Raw genomic sequence first — 20,677 nt, 5'->3', positions numbered from 1 at the left:
TTCTCTGTAATATTAGCATGACACAGTTCATTAGCGAATTTTAATTCTGTTACCACAAAAGGAGTAACTGCTCCAGAAAGATATTAATGTTGAACCAAAAGTAGCTGCAAAAAATATATCTAATAAGAAATTCAAATCCTGCTAATGGTGTCATTGTCCGTTTAAAAAAAAATCAAATGTTCCAGAAGTATTTGTGGGCAGCCTATTTTTATATTTCTTTATCCAATAGAGAGAAAGGCGATAACTAGCCCTTGTCTGATGAATTAAATATAAGCTTTTCTATTTACACCCATCCAGTTGACTCCAAGAGGTCGTTCTTGTTAGAAAGTACAGAGCAATGTTGTACGCAATGCCAGATGGAACAAATATATTCCAAGTGGCAAAAACATCACGTTTAACAAGTGACGTTAATGAGAAATGCCTTTGTTTGTCTTTAGAAACTGAAAGGAATCAGACGGGCTATAGAGGTTCACTACTTGAAAACGTAAGTTTTAAAATTTTAAGAAAAGAAAACTTTATTTCTATTATTGACTTATTTTTATCCATTTCTCCCTAGAAAAAGATAAAGAGCGTAAATGCGTTAATAACATATAGTATATAAATAAGAATGAGATCGTTTATTGGTAGTGACAAATAGTATTTCATGTAATGTTCAACACCCCACGGACTGGAGATGTGCAAATGTATCCCCAATTCACAAAGGGGGATGGAAGGGTCACACGAGTAATTACAGACCAGTTAGTTTAACTTCTGTTCCGGGTAAAATAATGGAGTCGCTGGTTAAAGATGCATTGCACGATCATCTAGACAAGACTGCAGCAATAATTCAGACACAGCAGGGTTTGTTAAGGGAAAGTCTTGTCTGACAAATTTGATAGGATATTACGATGTGGTTACAAAGGAACTGGATGCAAAAAATAATTTTGATATCATATATTTGGATTTCAGGAAAGCTTTTGACACTGTTGCACTTGGAAGACTATTGTACAAATTGGAGCAGAATGGTATTAAGGGTAAGTTGCTGCAATGGATAAAAGGATGGTTGAGTGGGAGAAGACAGAGGGTGGTAAAAGACAGAGGGTGGTAATCAGTGGGTGCTGCTCTTCGTGGACTAATGTTATTAGTGGAGTCCCACAGGGTTCGGTCTTGGGTCCTCTGTTGTTTTGTATATTTATCAATGATATTGATGAAGGTATATCAGACTTAGTGTCGAAGTTTGCGGATGATACAAAGGTTGGCAGGGTTGTTAATGACAGTAATGGCAGTGTGCTACTGCAACAGGATCTAGATAATTTGGGCAGATGGGCTAAGAAGTGGCAACTGAAGTTTAACCTTGACAAATGCAAAGTACTGCATATGGGTAGAAGTAACCCCAGAGAAACATACCAACTGTGTGGTACTACACTTAAGGTGGTAGAAAATGAAAAAGACCTGGGAGTAATCGTGCAGTCAGATATGAAGTTTTCTGAGCAATGCAGACAGGCTGCCAGAGCAGGTCATGCGGTTTTGTCAATGATATATAGGATTTTTTCTAGCAGGGAAAAGGAGGTGATTGTCCCTCTGAATAAAGCAATGGTCAGGCCACGCCTTGAGTACTGCATACAGGTCTGGAGGCCTCATTTTACGAAGGATGTAGATTTTCTTGAGCATGTACAGAGAAGGGCAACAAGATTGGTGAGGCGAATGAAGTGATCCTCTTTCCAAGAGAGGCTTAAGTTCTGCAAATTACAGTGGCTGGAGACTAGGCACCTGCGCGGTGATCTGATTGAGGTCTATAAGGCCTTGAATGGGTTGAGCACGCTGAATTCTGATGAGATCCTTCCACTTGTTCAGATTACGAATCTAAGGGGGCATAAATTCAAATTAAGAAAAGACAGATGTAGAATAGATGTGCGCAAATTTTCCTGTAGCCAGCGGGTAGTTAATTGCTGCCACAAACTTCCATCTGTCGTTGTGGAAGTTGATAGGCTAAATAAATTTAAGGAGGAACTGGACAGGCATTTGGAGGGAATGGTGTGATTTTTTTTTTCTTTGGCTGATGCTGCATAAGCTCATGCACTTGCTTTTTTGCATCACCAGCCACTACTACTACTACTACGTCTTGTTGCATAATTTGTGCATATACCCTAGGCGCATACTCTTCGTGGCCGCAGTGTAAACGAAATCTTTCAACAGGATATTGTGTCACTCCAAAGGACAGAATTGCACAGAAATGATTCTAGTCACATGGGAGTGAATTCAGCCTACTGCGGTGGCCCTCCAGTCACTAGAGGGTAATTTAATCGAGCACCTATGGGATGAGATGAAATGAGCTATTCTGTTCTACTCAGAAAAGTACATTTCATCTCATCCGAGAAGTTGCGGGTGGTTGTGCATCTCTCTCTAGATCTTCAACCGTCCTATTTGTAATAACTGCTGAAAGCAGTTCACTCAACCTGAACCACCATCCCGCTGACATGCCTTGACACCTCTGTGAGTACAATTACCATGAATCCAGGTTGTTCTGAAGGCTACTCCCTATTAGGTAGGCGTACCTAATAAAGTGCTCAACAATTGCTGAAGTGTATCAACCAAAAATACGGTATTTGGAACAGTATAATGTACAAAACATCGTAACAGGTTTTAGATAAGTCCCAAATGTTTTCTTATAGTGCGCTATAAGTTTATTGTTTGTTGTAGAATTTTAAAGTCTACTATCCGCGAGGTGACTCACAAGTAATTTAATTGAGGAAAAAATTTATAAAATGTAAAGTTAAGGAAAATGTTAGTAATTGCTGTGCCCAATTATGATACGCATTATAGCGCGCATTTAACTTTATTTCTGCTGAAGGAGAAAACCACAGCTCTTGTTCAAAACGAGTACAGTAATTCAGTATTCAAATTTATATTGTTTCTTATGTCGACCAAATAGTAGGATAATCATTTAGACGTAAAAAGTACACTGTGATTGGGCGTTTAAATAGGATAGTGCTGTATATTAACGAGGTACTAGCCTTGTCCCTACGCTATCAAACTCCAGATTTTAAATTTAACATCTGAAAAAACGTATTCAGTTGTATTTTTTTTTTAATTGTTCTTGGAATATACTAATGCTCACCTTTGATGCACACTTGATGTCAGAATAACATTTTGACCTTTTAGAGTCCAAATACGTCCCCAGAATCCAAATATGTTGAGGTTAGCTGATTTACTTTATGGCCACAAACTCTACCGGACTTTCTCTTGTTCTTCATTCGCTGTGCATTTCAAATTCTTAAAAACCAATATGAGAGCTAAGCCACATTTCTGTTATTGCAAAATGTCGGCATAGTGCCAAGAGTGATACGCAGCAATATTTGAATTCGTATTACATTCGTTTTCTCATTACTTTGATAATTTTCTCATTTTTGTTAGTTTCCTCTAACAAACTTGTCTATCAGAAGGAAAGTAAACGAGAATAAATCTTTCCCTCAATGTTAGATAAAATTCCAATTCATCGGGACAAACGCAAAGTGAAAACAAGTTGGAAATCGTTCAAAAGATTCAGCAATTTCATATGTAACAACTTCCTTAATTAAATGTAATCTTCCACTGACTACAACTGCACAAAATCCCAATGTATTTTAGTTGGCAGAAGAAAGTCTTCGAATATTTTTATACTGGAGTTCAGGAGTTGAGCAGAGGTATTCATTAGATCGACAGCAGTGGAACCTTAAATATTGAGTATATTATATTCTTCTTTAGCGTTGGCGAGAAGATTGGCTTTTCTTTTAATAATTTAACTTTCAGTGTGCATTTTTCAGTGTGCTGCTTTTTTGGAAAGGTAAGTTTTAAGTAGAAAACGTAAAGTTATGAAAAGTTCCCAAATGGCGCGCTGTAGAATTTGCACTGGAAATTTTTCAAAGGATGAATTTCACATTTGTTTCATATTAAATCTGTTTTTAATTCATTAAAATAATTTTTATAAAACTAAATTAATTAGCCATTAATTTACTGAAAACTTATGTGTAATTTTAAATATTTTATTTAAATCCATTAATTTTATTATTTATTAATTTTTAACTTATTTTATTATTAATGTATTAAAAATGATAGTCCTAATTATTCTTCATATCGAATAGCTTAATCTTCTCACGTTTACTTTTAAATGCCCTTTTGGGTAAAATCATGTCTCTCTTATAGTCTCATCCCCGATTGAAACTACGAGATTTTTCGCAAAATAGTCAAGTTAGCCCTTTTCAAGTTGCATTGATCTTTTCTCACAGAAACTCACGTTTTCATCCCGAAAAACAGGAAAAGCGGATCATAAATATCAAATTTCATGAAACTGAATTCACTAGGGGCAAGTTATTACATGCAGACGAACGAACGGACGAACATAGTGAAGAGAATAGGCGCATTATGCATGCTAATAGACACAGCATGGGTTTATTAAGGGGAAGTCTTGTTTGACCTATTTAATTGGACAGTATGATGTGGTTACAAAGGAACTGGTTGCAAAAAATAATTTTGATATTATGCACTTGGATCTCAGGAAAGCTTTTGATACTGTTACACGTGGAAGACTACTGTACAAATTGGAGCAGTGTGGCATTAAGGACAAGTTGCTATAATGGATAAAAGGATGGTTGAGTGGGAGAAGACAGAGAGTGGTTATCAATGAATACTGCTCTTCGTGGACTAATTAGTGGTGTCCCTCATGTTTCGGTATTGGACCCATTGTTGTTTTGTATATTTATCAATGATATTGATGAAGGTATATCAGGCTTAATGTCAAAGTTTGCAGATGATGCAAAAGTTGGCAGGGTTGTTAATGACAGTGTACTACATCAACAGGATCTAGAAAAGAAACTTTGGGCAGATCAGATTGGCTGAGAAGTGGCAACTGAAGTTTAACATTGACAAATGCAAAGTACTGCCTATGGGTAGCAGTAACCCCAAAGAAACGTACCAACTGGGTGGTGCTACACTCAGGGTAGTTGAGAATGAAAGAGACCTGGGAATAATTGTTCAATCAGATATGAAGTTTTCTGAGCAGTGCAGACAGTCTACGAGAGTAGGTCATGGGGTCTTGTCAATGATATACAGGAATTTTTCTAGTAGGGAAAAGGAGGTGATTATTCCCTTGTGTAAAGCCAATGGTCAGGCCACACCTTGAGTACTGCGTGCAGGTCTGGAATCCTCATTTTAGGAAGGATGTAGAGTTGCTAGAACGAGTACAGAGAAGGATAACAAGGCTGGTGAGGGGAACAATGGGGTGCCCTTACGAAGAAAGGCTTAAGTTCTGAAAATTGCAGTTTCTGGAGACTAGGCACCTGCGAGGCGTTCTGATTGAGGCGTATAGGGCCTTGAATGGATTGAGCAACTGAATGCTGATGGCATTCTTCCTCTTGCTCAGATTACAAACCCAACGGGGCATAAATTCAAACTGAGGAAAGACAGTTGTAGAATAGATGTACGAAAATTTGCCTTTAGCCGGCGGGTAGTTGATTGCTGGAACAAACTTCCATCTGTCGTTGTGGAAGTTGATAACTTAGATAAATTCAAGGCAGAACCAGACAAACATTTGGAACTAAGGGATCAGTGAAGTGGAAATGGGTGTTTATTAATGCTAATGCTAAAAACAAAGGAAATAAAGGAACTTATAACGGAACTAAAAATAAAAACTGATGCAAAGGAAGACGTTCACTCATTTGTTAAAAAAAGTTTTAAAATTATAATCTAATTTAACTTTTGTATTGCACTAAAGTTGAATTTTTATGTTAATGGGAAAAAAGTTAAATATAAACCAAAAATCGGAGTATATCTTATAAATATAATAATGCTTTCCAAAGGATTAATTTGAAAATATATTTTCACTTCAGTGGTATGTTATGACTGATTATTGATTTTAAAGTTGATAATTAATTTTAATAAAACGGAAATTGCTGCTTATATGATGTCTGCAATTCGGTGTATTCTTTTGGCCATTGACTTGGCGAAAAACCTAAGATTCTGAGAAAAAAAAAAACATGGAACCCCCGCTTTAACCTCCTCTCTAACATGCTTAATCACGATTAGCAGAATGCTACTAAGTTATATTTTTATTCCATGAATTATGATGTTAAAATGAAATTCTAAAATAATATAAAGGTAATGATTCTATAATACAGATCCTGATGATGAAAACAATCGCAGTGATAGGATGTGGTGCTTGTGGGCTTACTACAATCAAAGCACTCAAAGAAGAAAATCTAAACGTAGTATGTTTCGAAATGACAGGAGACATTGGAGGACTGTGGCGTTATCGTGAAGAAGTGATAGAAGGACTGGGGTCAGTAATGAAATCCACAGTGTCCAATTCCAGCAAAGAATTTTCAGCGTTTAGTGATTTTCCACCTCCTGCAAAGGACCCAAATTTTAGAACCCACACTGGGATGGTCCGTTACCTGGAGGAATATGCAAATAAATTCGAATTACGCCCTCATGTTGGTTTCTACTCGAAAGTGCAGAAAATTCGACCGACTGAAGATTTCGAAACATCAGGTAGATGGGAAGTGACTATAGAGAGTACTGTGGACAGTACAGCATCCACACACGTATTCGACGGAGTTGTGGTATGTAATGGTCGTCAAGGATTTCCAATCACTCCAACCTTTCCAGGAATCGGCGAGTTCAAAGGCGCAACAATGCATGGCCATGCTTACAGAACTACGACTGGATTTGAGAGCAAAGTGGTGACCGTAATTGGATTAGGAAATTCTGGTGGAGATATAGCAGTAGACCTGAGTAACGTGAGTGAAAAGGTAAGTTAGGATTATAATTTCATTTATTTGTTTTTTTATGAGTTATTTCAGAGGATATATTTTTTTCCGAATTATTGACAATGTTTTTAGATTTTCGTTAATACCCACTAATAATTCCAGTTAAAGAGTGAAATTTGAAACGACTGTGGATTCGACTTTAAAAAAAAAAAGAAGTTAGAGAATTTCATTTAAAAAATTAACAGAACACGTAGAAAATATGGTGTAATTCGTGCAGCTTGCGATGAAACAGGGAAAAATTTTAGTATTGTGGTATACATTGAATGTATTCAATAAAGATGAAATGAGGAGACAGCGAAAAACTTCGGAGAGGTATAAGGAAGAACATTTATAGGGGTTTAATAAGAATTACCAAATAGGTCCCATTACAAAAGAAGTCTAAACAAGATGCTCGAAAATATGGTCACATGACATCAGTACCGCGTATGATCCCTGCCAATGGCTAAACAGTACTGACAGCGGTAAACCATGTTCGATATAAGGATGTCTATAAGATTCTGTGGCAAGAAATCCATTCTTCCACCAGCGCAGACCTTCGCTCACAAAGTGACAAAGGAGTTCGCTGTCGACAGGCAATGCGATGCCCAAAGGCATCCCATACATGTTCGATTGGATTTAAGTCTGTTGATTGTGCAGGTCACGGAAGTCGTTGAGTATCTCCAGTTTCAAGGTATTCCTCCACCACTTGAGCTTTATGTGCAGTGGCGTTGTCATCATGAAAAAAAAAATCGAACTGCACCCCTAAAAAGTCGCACATAGGGTTCGCGGATCTGTTCTCGATATCTCTGCGCAGTTACCAAACCCCTATCAAAAACATGAAGAGGGCTGCAGCCGTTGATCATTATTCCGCAGAACACCAGAACACCGCCTGGAACCCCACGTTGCCCGCCGCCACCACTGGGAGATCAGCTGCGCTGCCCATTATACTCAGGCTGGCTTCTGCCAGGGTCGCCTGAGCTTCCTGACAGAGACCAACGTCTGTCAGGAAGTTGGTCTCTGTCAGGAAGAAATAATGAAGAAAGGTGGGATACAAAGTAGTTTAAAAAAAGAGCAGGCCACGGAGAAGGGGGGGGAGACATGCTAGAGATGGAAAAGTGGAAGAGTGGGGAAGGGGACTGGCCCCCAGGGGGAGATAGCCATGGGAGTGCCATATGAAGCCCACATTCCAAGTATCAATCCTAACCCCAGAAGGGATTAGCATGATATCATAAAAATCCCACGACGGAGTGCTCGCCGTCAGCAGATCCTACTCGGGAGAGACGGCCTGTGTTTGCATTTTTGCCAGAGTTTGCACGTAAATCCCACCTGGATGAGAAGGAAGTATCCAGATCGGCAAGGAGAAGACAGGAGAATAGGTACATATCAAGTAATGACTCAGAGTTTATGGTATTCATATTCAAATTATTTTATTTGAGTTATTTTCTTCTATACAGATTCCAGATTTTCTTCTATATACCATTTGTGTTTTTGTGTGTGTAAATTGCGTGTGTTCTCTGGACGATTTTCCTGTTTTGCTGGAAGAAAAAACCCCAGTTTCTGGGGATAAAAACCTTGCTATCTACGCCTGAGACTGACTAACTCAGCCATGGAGTGCAAAAAGCCCATTAAAGTTCCTCGCGTTATCGACAGGATTCGAACCCGAGCCTTTTTCACCCGGTGTGGGGAGGACGATGATGTGCTACTGCGCAGACTAAACTGCTTCCATAGAGCCGGCGAGGCGACACTGCGTGGCACATTAAGCCAACGTGCCACCTCCGCCTGCGACTGGCTGGCTGGCTTCAAGCCGTCCAACTGCCCGCCATCTCTAAGAATTATTATTATTTAAGAAACATTATTATTTCTCCTTGATTGGGGGTTCCACCACGTGACGGGTATTGCTACCAAGTACACAGGGTGGTTGTAATATCTGGTGTTACTGTTGGTCGAGGAACTCTCTGACTGTCCTACAGGTGTTCAGGATTGAGACTTTCAGGAGTTCCTTGTAGGTGTTCTTTGGGAGACCTAATGCTGTTAGGCTGTTATAAAGGGTCTTTGGCACCATACCTGTGGTTGACATGATGATCGGGATGGTTGTTACTTGTTGCATATGCCACATCTCTTTGATCTCCTGTCTTAGGTTTGTGTACTTCCTGATTTTTTCCCCATGGGTTTTCTGCAGGTTTCAGTGTTGGGTATCGCTATGTCAATCAGATAGGTACCCTTTTCTTGCTTGTCCACTAGGCTTATGTCCAGTCTGTTGTGTGGGATTGTCTTATCCGTTATTATGGCGCGGTACCAGTACAGCTTGTGGGTTGGGGTCTCTAGTACTGCCTGGGGTTCGTACTTGTAGTACGGTACACTTTCTTCGATCAACTGGTATTTCCTTGCTAGCTTCTGATGTATTATCCTGCCTACCTTCTCGTGTCTATGAGTGTACTTAGTCTGTGTGATCACCTTGCATCCTGCGGTGACGTGTTAGATTGTTTCTGAGACCAGGTGGTATCGTCGACATGTGTCATCGGACACTCCGTGCTCCTAGGCGATATATTTTCTATAGTTTCTGGTGTTGATCATCTGGTCTTGGATAGCGAGCATGAATCCTTCAGTCTTGGGGACGAGAGTTCCGCTCGTGAGCCATGCATTGGAAGCAATTTTATCCATGTGATCTTGATGGAGATCATTGTAGTGTCTGCCATGGAGTGTCTTCTCTGCCCATCTTTTTAGCTTCGTTTGTGCCTCCTGGTTGGGAGGCGACTCCTCGCTTAGGTTGAGTGGGTATACCGCTTGTCTAGCTTCCTTATGGCCTGATGGAGTGCTGATGTGTGTTTCTGGAAGTAATCCTTCAGGTAATCCTTTGTTGAAACGGGTGATCCCCTACTGATAGCAATCCAACAAGGAATATGCTAAACACACGAACCTGAGATGAGAGGACATGACACCCGAATATGACTGGCAAGACTAATGCTTCCCCATTGAAAGTAATCCATCAAGGAATGCACTAAAGAGGCAAAAACCAGATGTGAAGGCGTGCCACTCGGACACTACATTAAAGACCGCTAATTCCTCAAAGACAGCGAATCAACGAGGAATCCTTTAAAGAGACATCAGATCTGACGAATAGCCATATGGCGAACTGGGCTGGATACCCTTGTCTCAGCCTGCTTGCTTTTCCCCTTCCTGGCGGGGGGGGATGACGACCCTGCTGTGTCCTCGCCCTTCTGCCTCCCATTCTTTCCTCTGGCAGAGCATGGGCATGCCCTGCTGCGCTCTGGAGGCCATTTTCCCGGGCGCCTCCGTAGCCAGGTGAGAAGGAGCAGCAGTGCGTAGCACACGCTTCTTGATTAGACCGGGGTTCGAGCCCGTCACCACCAAATACGGAGGATGCGGAAAGGTCAGGGAATGACCACCCCATATCGCGGAGCAATATGGCCTTAGTTGCTAATGCTCCTAAAAACCAAAATAACATAACATACCAGCCATTTTCCCTGTCGGCCTCCTCCTTCTGCTTTCCACCCCCCAGTCTTCTGCCTCCCCACCGACTACTTTCTCCTTACACAGAGTAAATTTCTTTCCTCACAGACCCAAATTTAAATACACCAAAATTATTGCCCGACCTATTAGGCGTTTAGAACAAGTTTTTAGCGAATAACCCCACGCACTGCTAAAATCAATAACCGCATTTTGAAGAAACCGCGATCTAGTTTTTTTTTTTTTTTTTTTTTCAAATCAGGTCCTAGTCACTGAAATCTCAGGAAAGTATGAACCTCCCAGAGTACTTTACAAAATACTGGTAACACCCGGTCGGCCTTCCCATTGGCGAGGTATGGTAACGTCGGGTCCCATCTGGGGCCCGGCGGCTAACAGGCCGGAAGAACAAAGGGCACAACACAGTACAAATCCCACAAACTTTTCAAATCTCTGGCTTGTCCGATACAACTAACACAGGCGGAGAAGGGAGAAATCCCAGGTGCCGCTAGAACCCAAACATACCTCATATCTCAATCCTTCAGGTTAACAATCGCTGTTTTCTGTTGCTCAATGAAGTCTATCAGGCCCCTTCCTCCTTCTTTCCGGGCAATGATCAGTCTCTCTTCGGCTGATTTCGGGTGGTATTGGTGACTCTTGGTCATTATTGTCTTTGTCTTTTTCATGATATCCTCCAGCTCGGTGTTAGTCCAATCTATGAGCCGGAAGGAGTATGTTAGCACTGGGACTGCATAGCTGTTTATGGCTTTAACCATGTTCCCTCCGTCGTTCAACTTTGCTTTCAGCAGGCTTCTAATTGATGGTATTTTTCGGTCAGGCAGGCCTTAATTTCCTTGTGTTGTAACTGCTGAGTCTGCATCATCCCCAAGTATTTGTTGGCCAGGGCTTCGATCTCTTTACCAGTCTGCAGCTGGTAGTTTCAGTTGGCTAATTTTCCCTGGTACAATCCGTGGGTCTTGCATTTGTCTAGACCAAATTCCATCCTAATATCATTGCTGAATTCTTCGCTGATCTGGAGTAGTTGCTGGAGCTGCTTCTCGGTTCCCGGGTAGAGTTTAATGTCATCCAAGTACATCAGGTGGGTGTACAGCTTCTTCCTTCCTTCTTTGAGGTTATATCCGTACTTGCTTCTGTTGTGCGTGGTAGATAGCGGGTTAAGTGGTAGACAGAACCACAATGGGCTCAGGGCATCTCCCTGAAAGATTCCTCTCTGATGGGGATTGGCCTGGTTGTGATGTTTTCGACCGACCACTATCGGATTGACTTTGTAGATGTTAGCGCCTCTATTAGCCAGCTATGAGACACGGAGTCGAAGACCTTGCGGTAATCGATGTAGGTTGTGTACATGTTGCGGCACAACATGTACACAACCTTCTTGTAGGCTTTCTCCATAACCGCGGCATCTATGGTTAATTGCTCCTTGCATCCTTTGCTAAGCTGCTTGCATCTTTCCTGCTGTTCGGCCATTATGTTCTGGCTCTCCAAGTGATCTGATTAGATCTTTTTATAACATATAGAGCTTTCTGTTACCATATTAGGAAGCATAATAATTTCACATGTTTAAACATTGTATGTGACCTTAATATTGATCCTAAGGTTGAAAAGAAAAGAATATGTGCGAAGTTAATGGAAATCTGGCAAGCCAGATGGACGGATAGTATTACTCGTGCGATCTCCAGACTTTTTATTCCAAACGTTTCTTTTGCATGCTTTAAACTGAATAAACGGTTTTTCCCTAGTATGGAGACCTCATTTGTTAACAGGGCATGGTTCTTTGAATAGTAAATTATATTATTTTGGTTTAAAGTCAAACCCTTATTGTGTATGTGGTGTTGAAGAAACTTGGTGCCATGTATTGTATGATTGTTTGTTGTATGAGAATTGCAGGGCTAAATTAAAGAATGTGATTTGAGGTATGGAAATGAAAATAATTACTTGTCAGATTATAATAAGTTTGTTGCTTTTCAAAGGTTTGCTATTTCTGTATTTCTAAAAAGAAGACAGTTATCAGCCTGAATATTTGTGAACTAATTGTTCACTGTATAGATTTTTCTCTCTCCCCCTCCTATTCTTGTCCTGCTTTTTTTTTTTTTTTTTTTTTTTTTGTTTGCTGACACTGTGGAAATTAACCTAGTGCGGGATAAATTGCCAGGGTGAGATTTGGGCAGGGGGATAGAGGTTTTTTTTTTTTTTTCTTTCGTAACCACCCTGGTCTTCATTTTTTATTTATTTATTTTTTTAATTATTACTATTATTTATTTATTTTTTTTTTGTCGTGTTAGCTGGCACTATGTAAGTAACTAAATGCGGGATTATGGACCAGGATGGTATCTTTTTCTTCTTTCTTTTTTCATTTTCTCTCTTTTTTCTTTTTTTTTTAATTTTTTTATTATTTTTTTTTTGCTCTGCACAACAGGAGTAGGAGGCTTTGATTCCTAAATGCCTGTGCGGGCAGGAGAGATTTATTATTTTATTTTATTATTAATATTTTATTTATTTTATTTATTATTTTTTTATTTGTTTTTATTATTTTTTAATTTGTTTTTATTATTTATTTTATTTATATATATTTTTTATTATTTATTTATTTTATTATTATTATTATTTTATTATTATTATTATTATTATTATTATTATTATTATTATTATTATTTTATTTGTTTTTATTGTTTATTTTATTTATATATATATATTTATTTATTTTTTATTATTATTTTTTTTTGTTCTGGCTCCCAGGCCTGGGCAATTTGAGGACGGGATTGCTGGCATCCTCTGGTCTAGCACTTCTACCAGAAGGTGCGGGAATTTTGTGCGGTCAGCGCAGACAGTACAGCAGACCAAGGCCCAGCTCCACGTTCATAAAGACAGGCATCAGGTAGCAGTTATCCTAGGTGATGACTGCTCCCTGGTGCCTGGGTGTCCTGTGTATAACATAAACTCACACTTAGACATTACGCAAACCTAACACTATATATATATATATATTTTTTTTAGGCTTGTTTATGTATAATAAACTCAGAGATATTAGGTGGATTTGGACAAATGTCTAAGGGCCACCAAAGACTATAATAAATAAATAAATAAAATAAAAAGTGGTCCGATATCTTCCTGGTTATGCAGCTAGTCAGGATCTTGTACATTATTGAGAGGCAGGTGATTGGCTTATATTTCGCCGGGTTTCTTGTATCTTCGTCTTTAGGCTTCAGATATGTGATTCCTTGAGTGAGAAACTTCGGGATTGTCTCTGGGCTCTGCTGTGCTACGTGCTTGTGTGTGCAAGTGAGCTTCTTGTACTAGTAGTTGTGGACGTTATCTATTCCTGGGATTCGCCAGTTGTGGGAGTTCCTGATCGACTGTTTTACTTCTTCCTCCTGAATCTCTCACTCTCCCATCCCTTGTACGTCCTTGGTTTTCTTGCGTTGTACTTCTATCCAGGGGACTCTGCTGTTATGTCTTACTTCCCTGCTCCATACGTTTCCCCGAAACTTCTCAATCGTCTTCTGCTCGGGTGGTCCGTTCCCTTCTTTCCCGACTTCTCCGAGATTCCTGTAGAAGCCTCTTTGGTCCTCATCTAAGATTTGGTTGTTTATTTGCCTCTGAGAGCTCTCTTTGTATCGGCGTAGTCTCTTGCTGAGTGCCAGTAGGTTCTGCTTCAATGTGTCCAAGTACTCTCCTATTCTCTGATTTTTTGTCTCATGTTTTCTGTGGACGTTGTCTCTCTTGAGGATGCGCTTCACTTTTCCAATTAATTTCTTACTCCTATTGCCCCGTTGGTACTGGGTCGATTGACCTATCTTGACTCTTAATTCTTCTCTCTTCTGCCGAAGTCTTCTTTCCCAAGCTACTGGTTCCTTCTTTTTTCGGTTCTTCTGCTGCTGGTCTCTCGTTTCTCTTCCATTAATCCTCGTGGCTGCTACGGCAGCACAATACACGTCTGTGTGGATGGCCTCCAGCGTTGCACCATTGTTGTCGATGTAATGCGGTATTATCTTCTGGTTACGGTGGTCTGTGACTCTCCACAAGGTTCTATTCGGCCTCTGCTTTGGTATCACGTGAGTCTTTGTGGGGTCCATTCCTTCGAATTCTCTTAGGGCCTTCTTCCGCTCGTCCTCTATTCTGGATATCATGACCTCGTCTCTTTCCATTTCAGCTGCTGTGGGTTGTATTTCTTCTTGCTCTCTCTCTCCTCTGGTTCCGTATTCTTTATCTTTTCTATTTTTTCCAAGATTACAGGAGCTATCAGGTTCTTCGTGACGATGGTCCTTTTCTGTTCCGCTATTCGCTGTTCGGTGACCTGAATATCCGAGAATTGTTCCAGCCACTTGGTATGTAGTCTCGCCCTGTAAGTTGTCATATCGGTCTCCAGCTCCGTTATTTCGTAATATACTTGCATGATGTAAGTATTCATTTCGATGCTCCACTTCATGCCGACCGGGCTAGCCAGGTAGGTAAAGTGTCTGCCTGGCAACCCAAAGGTAAGTGTAAGTGTAAGTGTGTTTATGGTCAAGCGGCACCAGGGGTTTCCCCCATCTCCGCGTAGTTTACATTGTGGTGTGTTACAGTACGCTGTAAATGCCAGAGATTTAAAAGTGTGTGGGTCTTGGATCTTTTAGTGTCGTGTACCGTAGTTCTTCTGTTCGTTTAGCCGGTAAACCCCAGTTGGGGCTCAACGTTGCCACACTTACGCCCCGTGGAGGCACACCAAAAAAAAAAAAGGGGACACTTAAGTTTAAAAAAGCCAGGAGAGGTTAATGTGGTTCAGTTTTCAATTTAGAAATCGTTAATTTTGATTAATTTTTAATAATAATAATCGTTAATTATTATTATTAAATCAGTTTATTGATCCAATAAAAATGGTCTGAACCCCTTACATGGCCATTCAGCCAGGAGGGCGATCCGTAATAGAATTAATTATTTACATTTTATATAAACAAACAAGTTTACATTATACAGGGTGTCCCAAAAAGGTGTAACCAATTTTAAATGTTTGTAACAAATGTAATTTTAATGATAGAAACACAAAACCTGCGCTAAATGTGAGAAAAACAATTGAAGTTTTTATTGACATTCATCACGTGCACCATTTGTCACACGAACTAAAAGGTGTAACCAAAGGTGAATGTGTGGTGTGGTATCATGGTTGATCGTGTTATTGGAGCCTTTTTCTTTCAAGAAGGGACTGTGAGAGCGGATAATTACCAGGACATGCTTGAGCTTTATTTGTACCCTCAATTGGATGAACTGCCAAATGGGGTTATTTTCCAACAGGATGGAGCGCCGTCACATTGGGCTCTGAGTGTGAGGAGGTCTCTTGATGACAAGTTTCCTGATCGTTGGATTGGACATGTGGTCCCATTGCGTGGCCACCACATTCACCAGATATATCCCCTTGTGATTTTTTCTTATGGGGATTCTTCAAAAACAGTCTACAAGACTCCTGTTGCAGACATTGCAGCCTTCTGTTCTCATCTATTATCTTCCCACTGGTTGCACATTCTCGATGTCTACTGAGCTATGCAGATGATATCAAGATACTGACTCCCATCATCCCTGGTCAAGACCTTGATCTGGTAAAAACGGAAATTAACAACACTCTCACTGCAGTCACATCTTACCTCTGCCAGTTCGGGCTCAAGATCAATCCTGCTAAGTCCGAATTCATGGTGTATTCATTGAAGCAAACTCCTTCTTCTCTCCAGCCTTCGGTCGGCAACATCCTCATCCCAATTGCATCCAGCCATCGTGATCTGGGCGTTGTATTCGACTCCAAACTTCGATTCAACGCCCACATAGACATGCTCCTCACACGTGCTTCAAGACTCCGGTGGATAGCAAAACAGCATCTCCTTCATATCAGAGATAAAAAGACAACCGTGAGGTATATAAGAGCAATCATCTTTCCACCTTTACTCTATGCTGCTGAAATTTGGGCGTCAGCGGCACCATCAATAAAGAAACCACTCTTTGCCACAGAATTCTGGCTCCTAAAGTGGGCCAACAGGAAGCACAACCTTCCAGCTCTGATTCACACCACGCAGCTTGCCAACTCTCTCGGAATTCCACGGCTTCCCACCTTAGTCGAAGACCAACGCCTCCTAGCAACAGTCAAGATGATAACAGGCATAATCGCAACACCTTCATTCTGGGATACCTGTGGCTGGAGGATCCCCCCTGCTGCCCTTAGGGCCAATCCCGAGCTCTACTCGCATTCAGCGCGACTCCATCTCTCGGACAGGTTCCTTCCTCAGCAGATGCTCAAGCAAACCCAGGCACTTGACGCCGACCTGAACAAATTCGCTATTGACCGGACTTACAGGAAAAAAATTATGTCTAGTAGGACTAATCTGCATTGACATGTGTACCTTGCATCTGTTCCTGTCTGATTGAGCTGGTGCTCTTATCTCGATGTTAAGTCAGCTCAATCAGACCTAACTCTCGTAAGGAGTTCTCTCCTTTGTATAAAATATGTTTTCCTTTGTAAAATTACCTGTTTTTGTAAATTAATTGTTCTATTTTCCCGGAAGTTTCGGGAGGTTGTAAAAATGTAAACCCCTGGCTTTTTGGCCGTGAAGGGCATTAAAGATTATCTCTCTCTCTCTCTCTCACTTAAAGCGCAGGATTACAAATGCAATCACCATGATTAAGCATGACATCCTTGAAAAAACATGGGATGAACTTTATTACCGATTAGATATTGTTCGTGTGACAAGTGGTGCACATGTTGAATGTCAGTAAAAACTTCAACTGTTTTCACACATTTAGCGCAGGTTTTGTGTTTCTATCATTAAAATTACATTTGTTACAAACATTTAAAATTGGTTACACATTTCTGGGACACCCTGTATATGAAAAAAATATATAAATCAGTTTTTACAATCAGTGGATGTAACAAGGTCAACTTACAAAATTTTAACAGCCATAAATATGAAATATTTACAACTTTCGCCAGTCGATATAACACTAAGCAAATTTACAAATTTAGGTACAGGTTTTCCGGTGGGAGCAAATGTTATAACTCCATCCACGTGAAAGTTTCCTGTGTAGTGTTTCTGAACTGTATACTTTTGAGTCCAGAACTTGTCTAGATCAATCGCTAGTCTGTTGATAAGCTGGATAGTGTTTCCCTTGAACATAGTACCTAGGCGACTTAGGTTGCTTATGTCTAGCCTTGCTTGAAGAGGAAGCCGTGGGGATTCTGCCTGGTAGCGTCCTGCTGTTCTGGGAGTCCTAACGATGTCGTCCATTCTGGGGAGAATTTACAAATTTAGGTACAGGTATGTATGCATCTGGTTATGAGTTTAGTGAATGTTAAAATATTTTGAGCACCTATGTTTTCAAGGCATCACGTTTAGATTCGAGTAGCACACCGATCTAGAGATGGTATACTGTTTTCCTGTTATTTTATTAAGCCATTTAAGGGTCCAATACTCTAGCCTAAGAAATTTGATGAAGTGGATTTTAGACGCTGAGGACCAGATGATGGAGGAATATAATGGAATGGGATAAATGCTTAAATGCTGCTGAAATTAAGGCCCTCATCCCACGTTAAGCCTAGGTCCTTATGTGAGATGACTTTTGCCACAGGTTCTTCTGCAATACAGTGTTGTATATTGTTCCTTAACCTTTTGTTTCTAAAGGGAATTTGATCTGATTTAGCATGATTAAGTTTTAGACTGATTGAATCTAGATACATTTCTAGTTGTATTTTTTGATTGGCCAGTTGATTGATGGCATCTGCTTGATTAGGGTTAGATGATGTTGTGTAGAATTTAATGTCGTCCGCATAAGACAGAAAGTCCTGTTGTGATGCGAGGAAGAGTTCTAGGGCTGCAGCGAATAGTAGGGGGGGAAACAACTCCCCCCTCCCGTGGTACTCTTCTAGTGACCAGGCATCTATATTGATAGTTTTGATGAGTGACTAGAAGCTGTCTGGTCTAAACAACGATGACTTGCGATCTTGAGTTCTGGAAATGTGGCTATCCCACCGAAGAAGCCAAAAAGCGAAATGAAGTGATGTTGTAGCAACCCGTGTTTTTATAGGCATGAATAATTTGCATAATATGCGCCTCTATAAGGTGGTAGAGCGATTTCTATTGGATACTCGGAATTCTCATACCAGTATGAAAAACAATTTGTTCTGTTAATTTTGTCGAGCAGTGTAGTAATATTCGCGTTATGTGCATTTATATGCACAAATGATTAAAATAGTCACAATTTGCATGTAATCCGATGTGTAGTCATTGCTGTTCACTCCACATGATATCGCAATTGTGGAAAATGCCCAGTGAGTCAAAATAGAACCGAGCAGAGCAGCTCAGGGGTCACATCACCATTAGACGAAAGATATATAGCCTTATCTGCCAGACAAAATAAGGTAATGGCAGCACAGCAACTCACTTTCGAGTTTATATTCCCTCATAGAAACTCGAAAATGAGAGGAATTCCCGACGGAATACCTCTCATCGAATTGTAGCTCTCAGGCTGCGAGACAAGCGTGACTTTGTTTCTCTCACTTCACCACAGAGAACAGCCCATTTAAACTGCTGTCATGAGCATGTCAATTGGACACAAGAGTACTAATTCACATGTTTACTGTCTGATTCTTCATTGCCTTTACATGTCCAGTGTTTGTTTTTACTAGGTGTTGACCATGTAAAATAAAATAGGATTTCCCCAGACAAGATTATTTTAAACAAATACTCACTTAAAACGTAATGCAGCGAAAATTTTAATTTGTGCTACTGTGTAATATTTAGTTGTGTTGTGCTATGCTACTGAAGACAAATTTTATATTTTCGTAACTTTTTTCCAGATATATCTGAGTACTCGTCGTGGTTCCTGGATTATCCAGCGACTAATGCGTGGAAATAAACCATCCGACATGACTTATATGAGGCGTTTTATGAATATACTTCACGAATACCTTCCAGACACTATTTTTTGTTTCCTTGCAGAATACGAGATTAACAGTCATCTAGACCACGTTGCCTACCACATAAAACCCAACCATCGGCTGACGAGTCAGTATCCTACAGTGAACGACTTCCTTCATACCAAAATTCAAAGTGGAATAATCGAGATAAAAGGAAATATCAAGTGTTTTACAGAGAATGGAGTCATCTTTGACGGAGAAGAAAAGGTTACACAAGTTGACGCAGTTATTTTTGCCACGGGATACAACATTAAATTTCCGTTCATTTCTGACGACGTATTGAAAGTTGAAGAGAATTACTGTAATTTTTACAAGACCGTGTTTCCTTTTAATCTTGCTCATCCCACTCTCGCCTTTGTGGGACTGGTGGACGCCATTGGACCGATATTTCCAGTAGCTGAAATGCAAGCGCGCTGGATTGCTAGAGTAATGAGTGGACTTGTCTCCCTGCCACCACGCCAGGTTATGGAAGAAGACAGCAAACGTATTGTTGAGTTAAACAAAAAGCAATTTGTTTCATCTCACAGACATAGACACTGTGTACATTATATACCATACATGGATGAAATTGCTACCATCATTGGAGTAAAGCCCAATCTTCTCAAAATGGCTTTTTCTGACCCTAAACTATTTTTTATGTGTCTGTTTGGTCCCTACCTTCCTTATCAATATCGTTTAGAAGGTCCTCATGCATGGAAAGAGGCTCGAAAAACCATCTTAACATACCACGAAAGAGTAATGACTCCATTAAGCACAGGTACATTCTTTACAGAGGTCCAAGAAAAAATTTCTTCCCGTTATCGGAGCATTGAATAAGCAATTCTCTATTTGCTAAAGAACGAGCCAAAGAAATAGGTACATCTGTGTTACTTCATTAATTGGCATACCAAAAAAAAATCCATGTTGAGTCCTGTTTTTAGTAATAATTAATAATACATATTTTCACCACCATAAACCGGAGTTAAGCTACATGATTTCTGAAAGCAAATGTTTAAATGGCATTACAGAACATACTGTTGTTGTTGTGGGTTTTATGAGCATCAGCGACTAAGACCATATTGCACCATGCATACTGCCTATAAATTGAGCGTGTTCTGTGGTTGATGTTCTGTTTGTTGGATGAAAACCCCGATTTTTCGGAAGAAAAGCCATACTCTCGCCTGAGATCACTACCTCAGCCACGTTGTGAAAAAAGACACATAAAAATTCCTCGCGTCACCGACGGGATTCTAAGTCAGGTCTTTTCCACCCGGTGTGGGGAAGATGGCGATTCTACCAACTGTGCTACTTAAAAGGGCACTGGAATATACGTTCTCACGTTCTCCTATACTCTGATAGGAGAACATGGCTATGTGCATTTGGAAGTGTGAATGTTTGCTATAAAGAAACAGTTCTATGTTCGACTCCAAGCGAAGTATTTGGAACACCAAAGCCCTTAGTTCTTTTCGTACTTCCATAAATTAAAAAACTTTTTCTGGGAAAAATTACTTTTTTTCCA

At 40.2% G+C, this 20,677-nt stretch overlaps 1 protein-coding gene across 1 annotated transcript; it reads left to right on the top strand.

The window, feature by feature from the left end:
- The first annotated feature begins 349 nt into the window (after positions 1–349).
- On the top strand, positions 350–19,995 carry LOC150077155 (flavin-containing monooxygenase 5-like). The gene is made up of 3 exons (XM_090385795.1): positions 350–484; positions 6,132–6,764; positions 19,060–19,995. The coding sequence occupies exons 1-3, from the start codon at positions 350–352 to the stop codon at positions 19,993–19,995; spliced, it is 1,704 nt and encodes a 567-aa protein (XP_090241921.1).
- The last annotated feature ends 682 nt before the right edge of the window (positions 19,996–20,677 follow it).

Source organism: Mastigoproctus giganteus, chromosome 12, assembly GCF_048544385.1.
Source record: "Mastigoproctus giganteus isolate SK-2022 chromosome 12, ASM4854438v1, whole genome shotgun sequence".
Taxonomy (NCBI): domain Eukaryota; kingdom Metazoa; phylum Arthropoda; class Arachnida; order Uropygi; family Thelyphonidae; genus Mastigoproctus; species Mastigoproctus giganteus.
Note: the sequence above shows the minus strand (reverse complement) of the source record. Positions and strands in the feature narration are given on the sequence as shown.

What these genes read in the sequence shown, in the direction of transcription:
- LOC150077155 (XM_090385795.1), top strand. Translation starts at nt 350, where the DNA reads ATGCCAGATGGAACAAATATATTCCAAGTGGCAAAAACATCACGTTTA. An exon ending in GAGGTTCACTACTTGAAAAC is followed by an intron (nt 485 to 6,131) that starts GTAAGTTTTAAA and finishes TCTATAATACAG; the next exon opens with ATCCTGATGATGAAAACAAT. An exon ending in TGAGTAACGTGAGTGAAAAG is followed by an intron (nt 6,765 to 19,059) that starts GTAAGTTAGGAT and finishes ACTTTTTTCCAG; the next exon opens with ATATATCTGAGTACTCGTCG.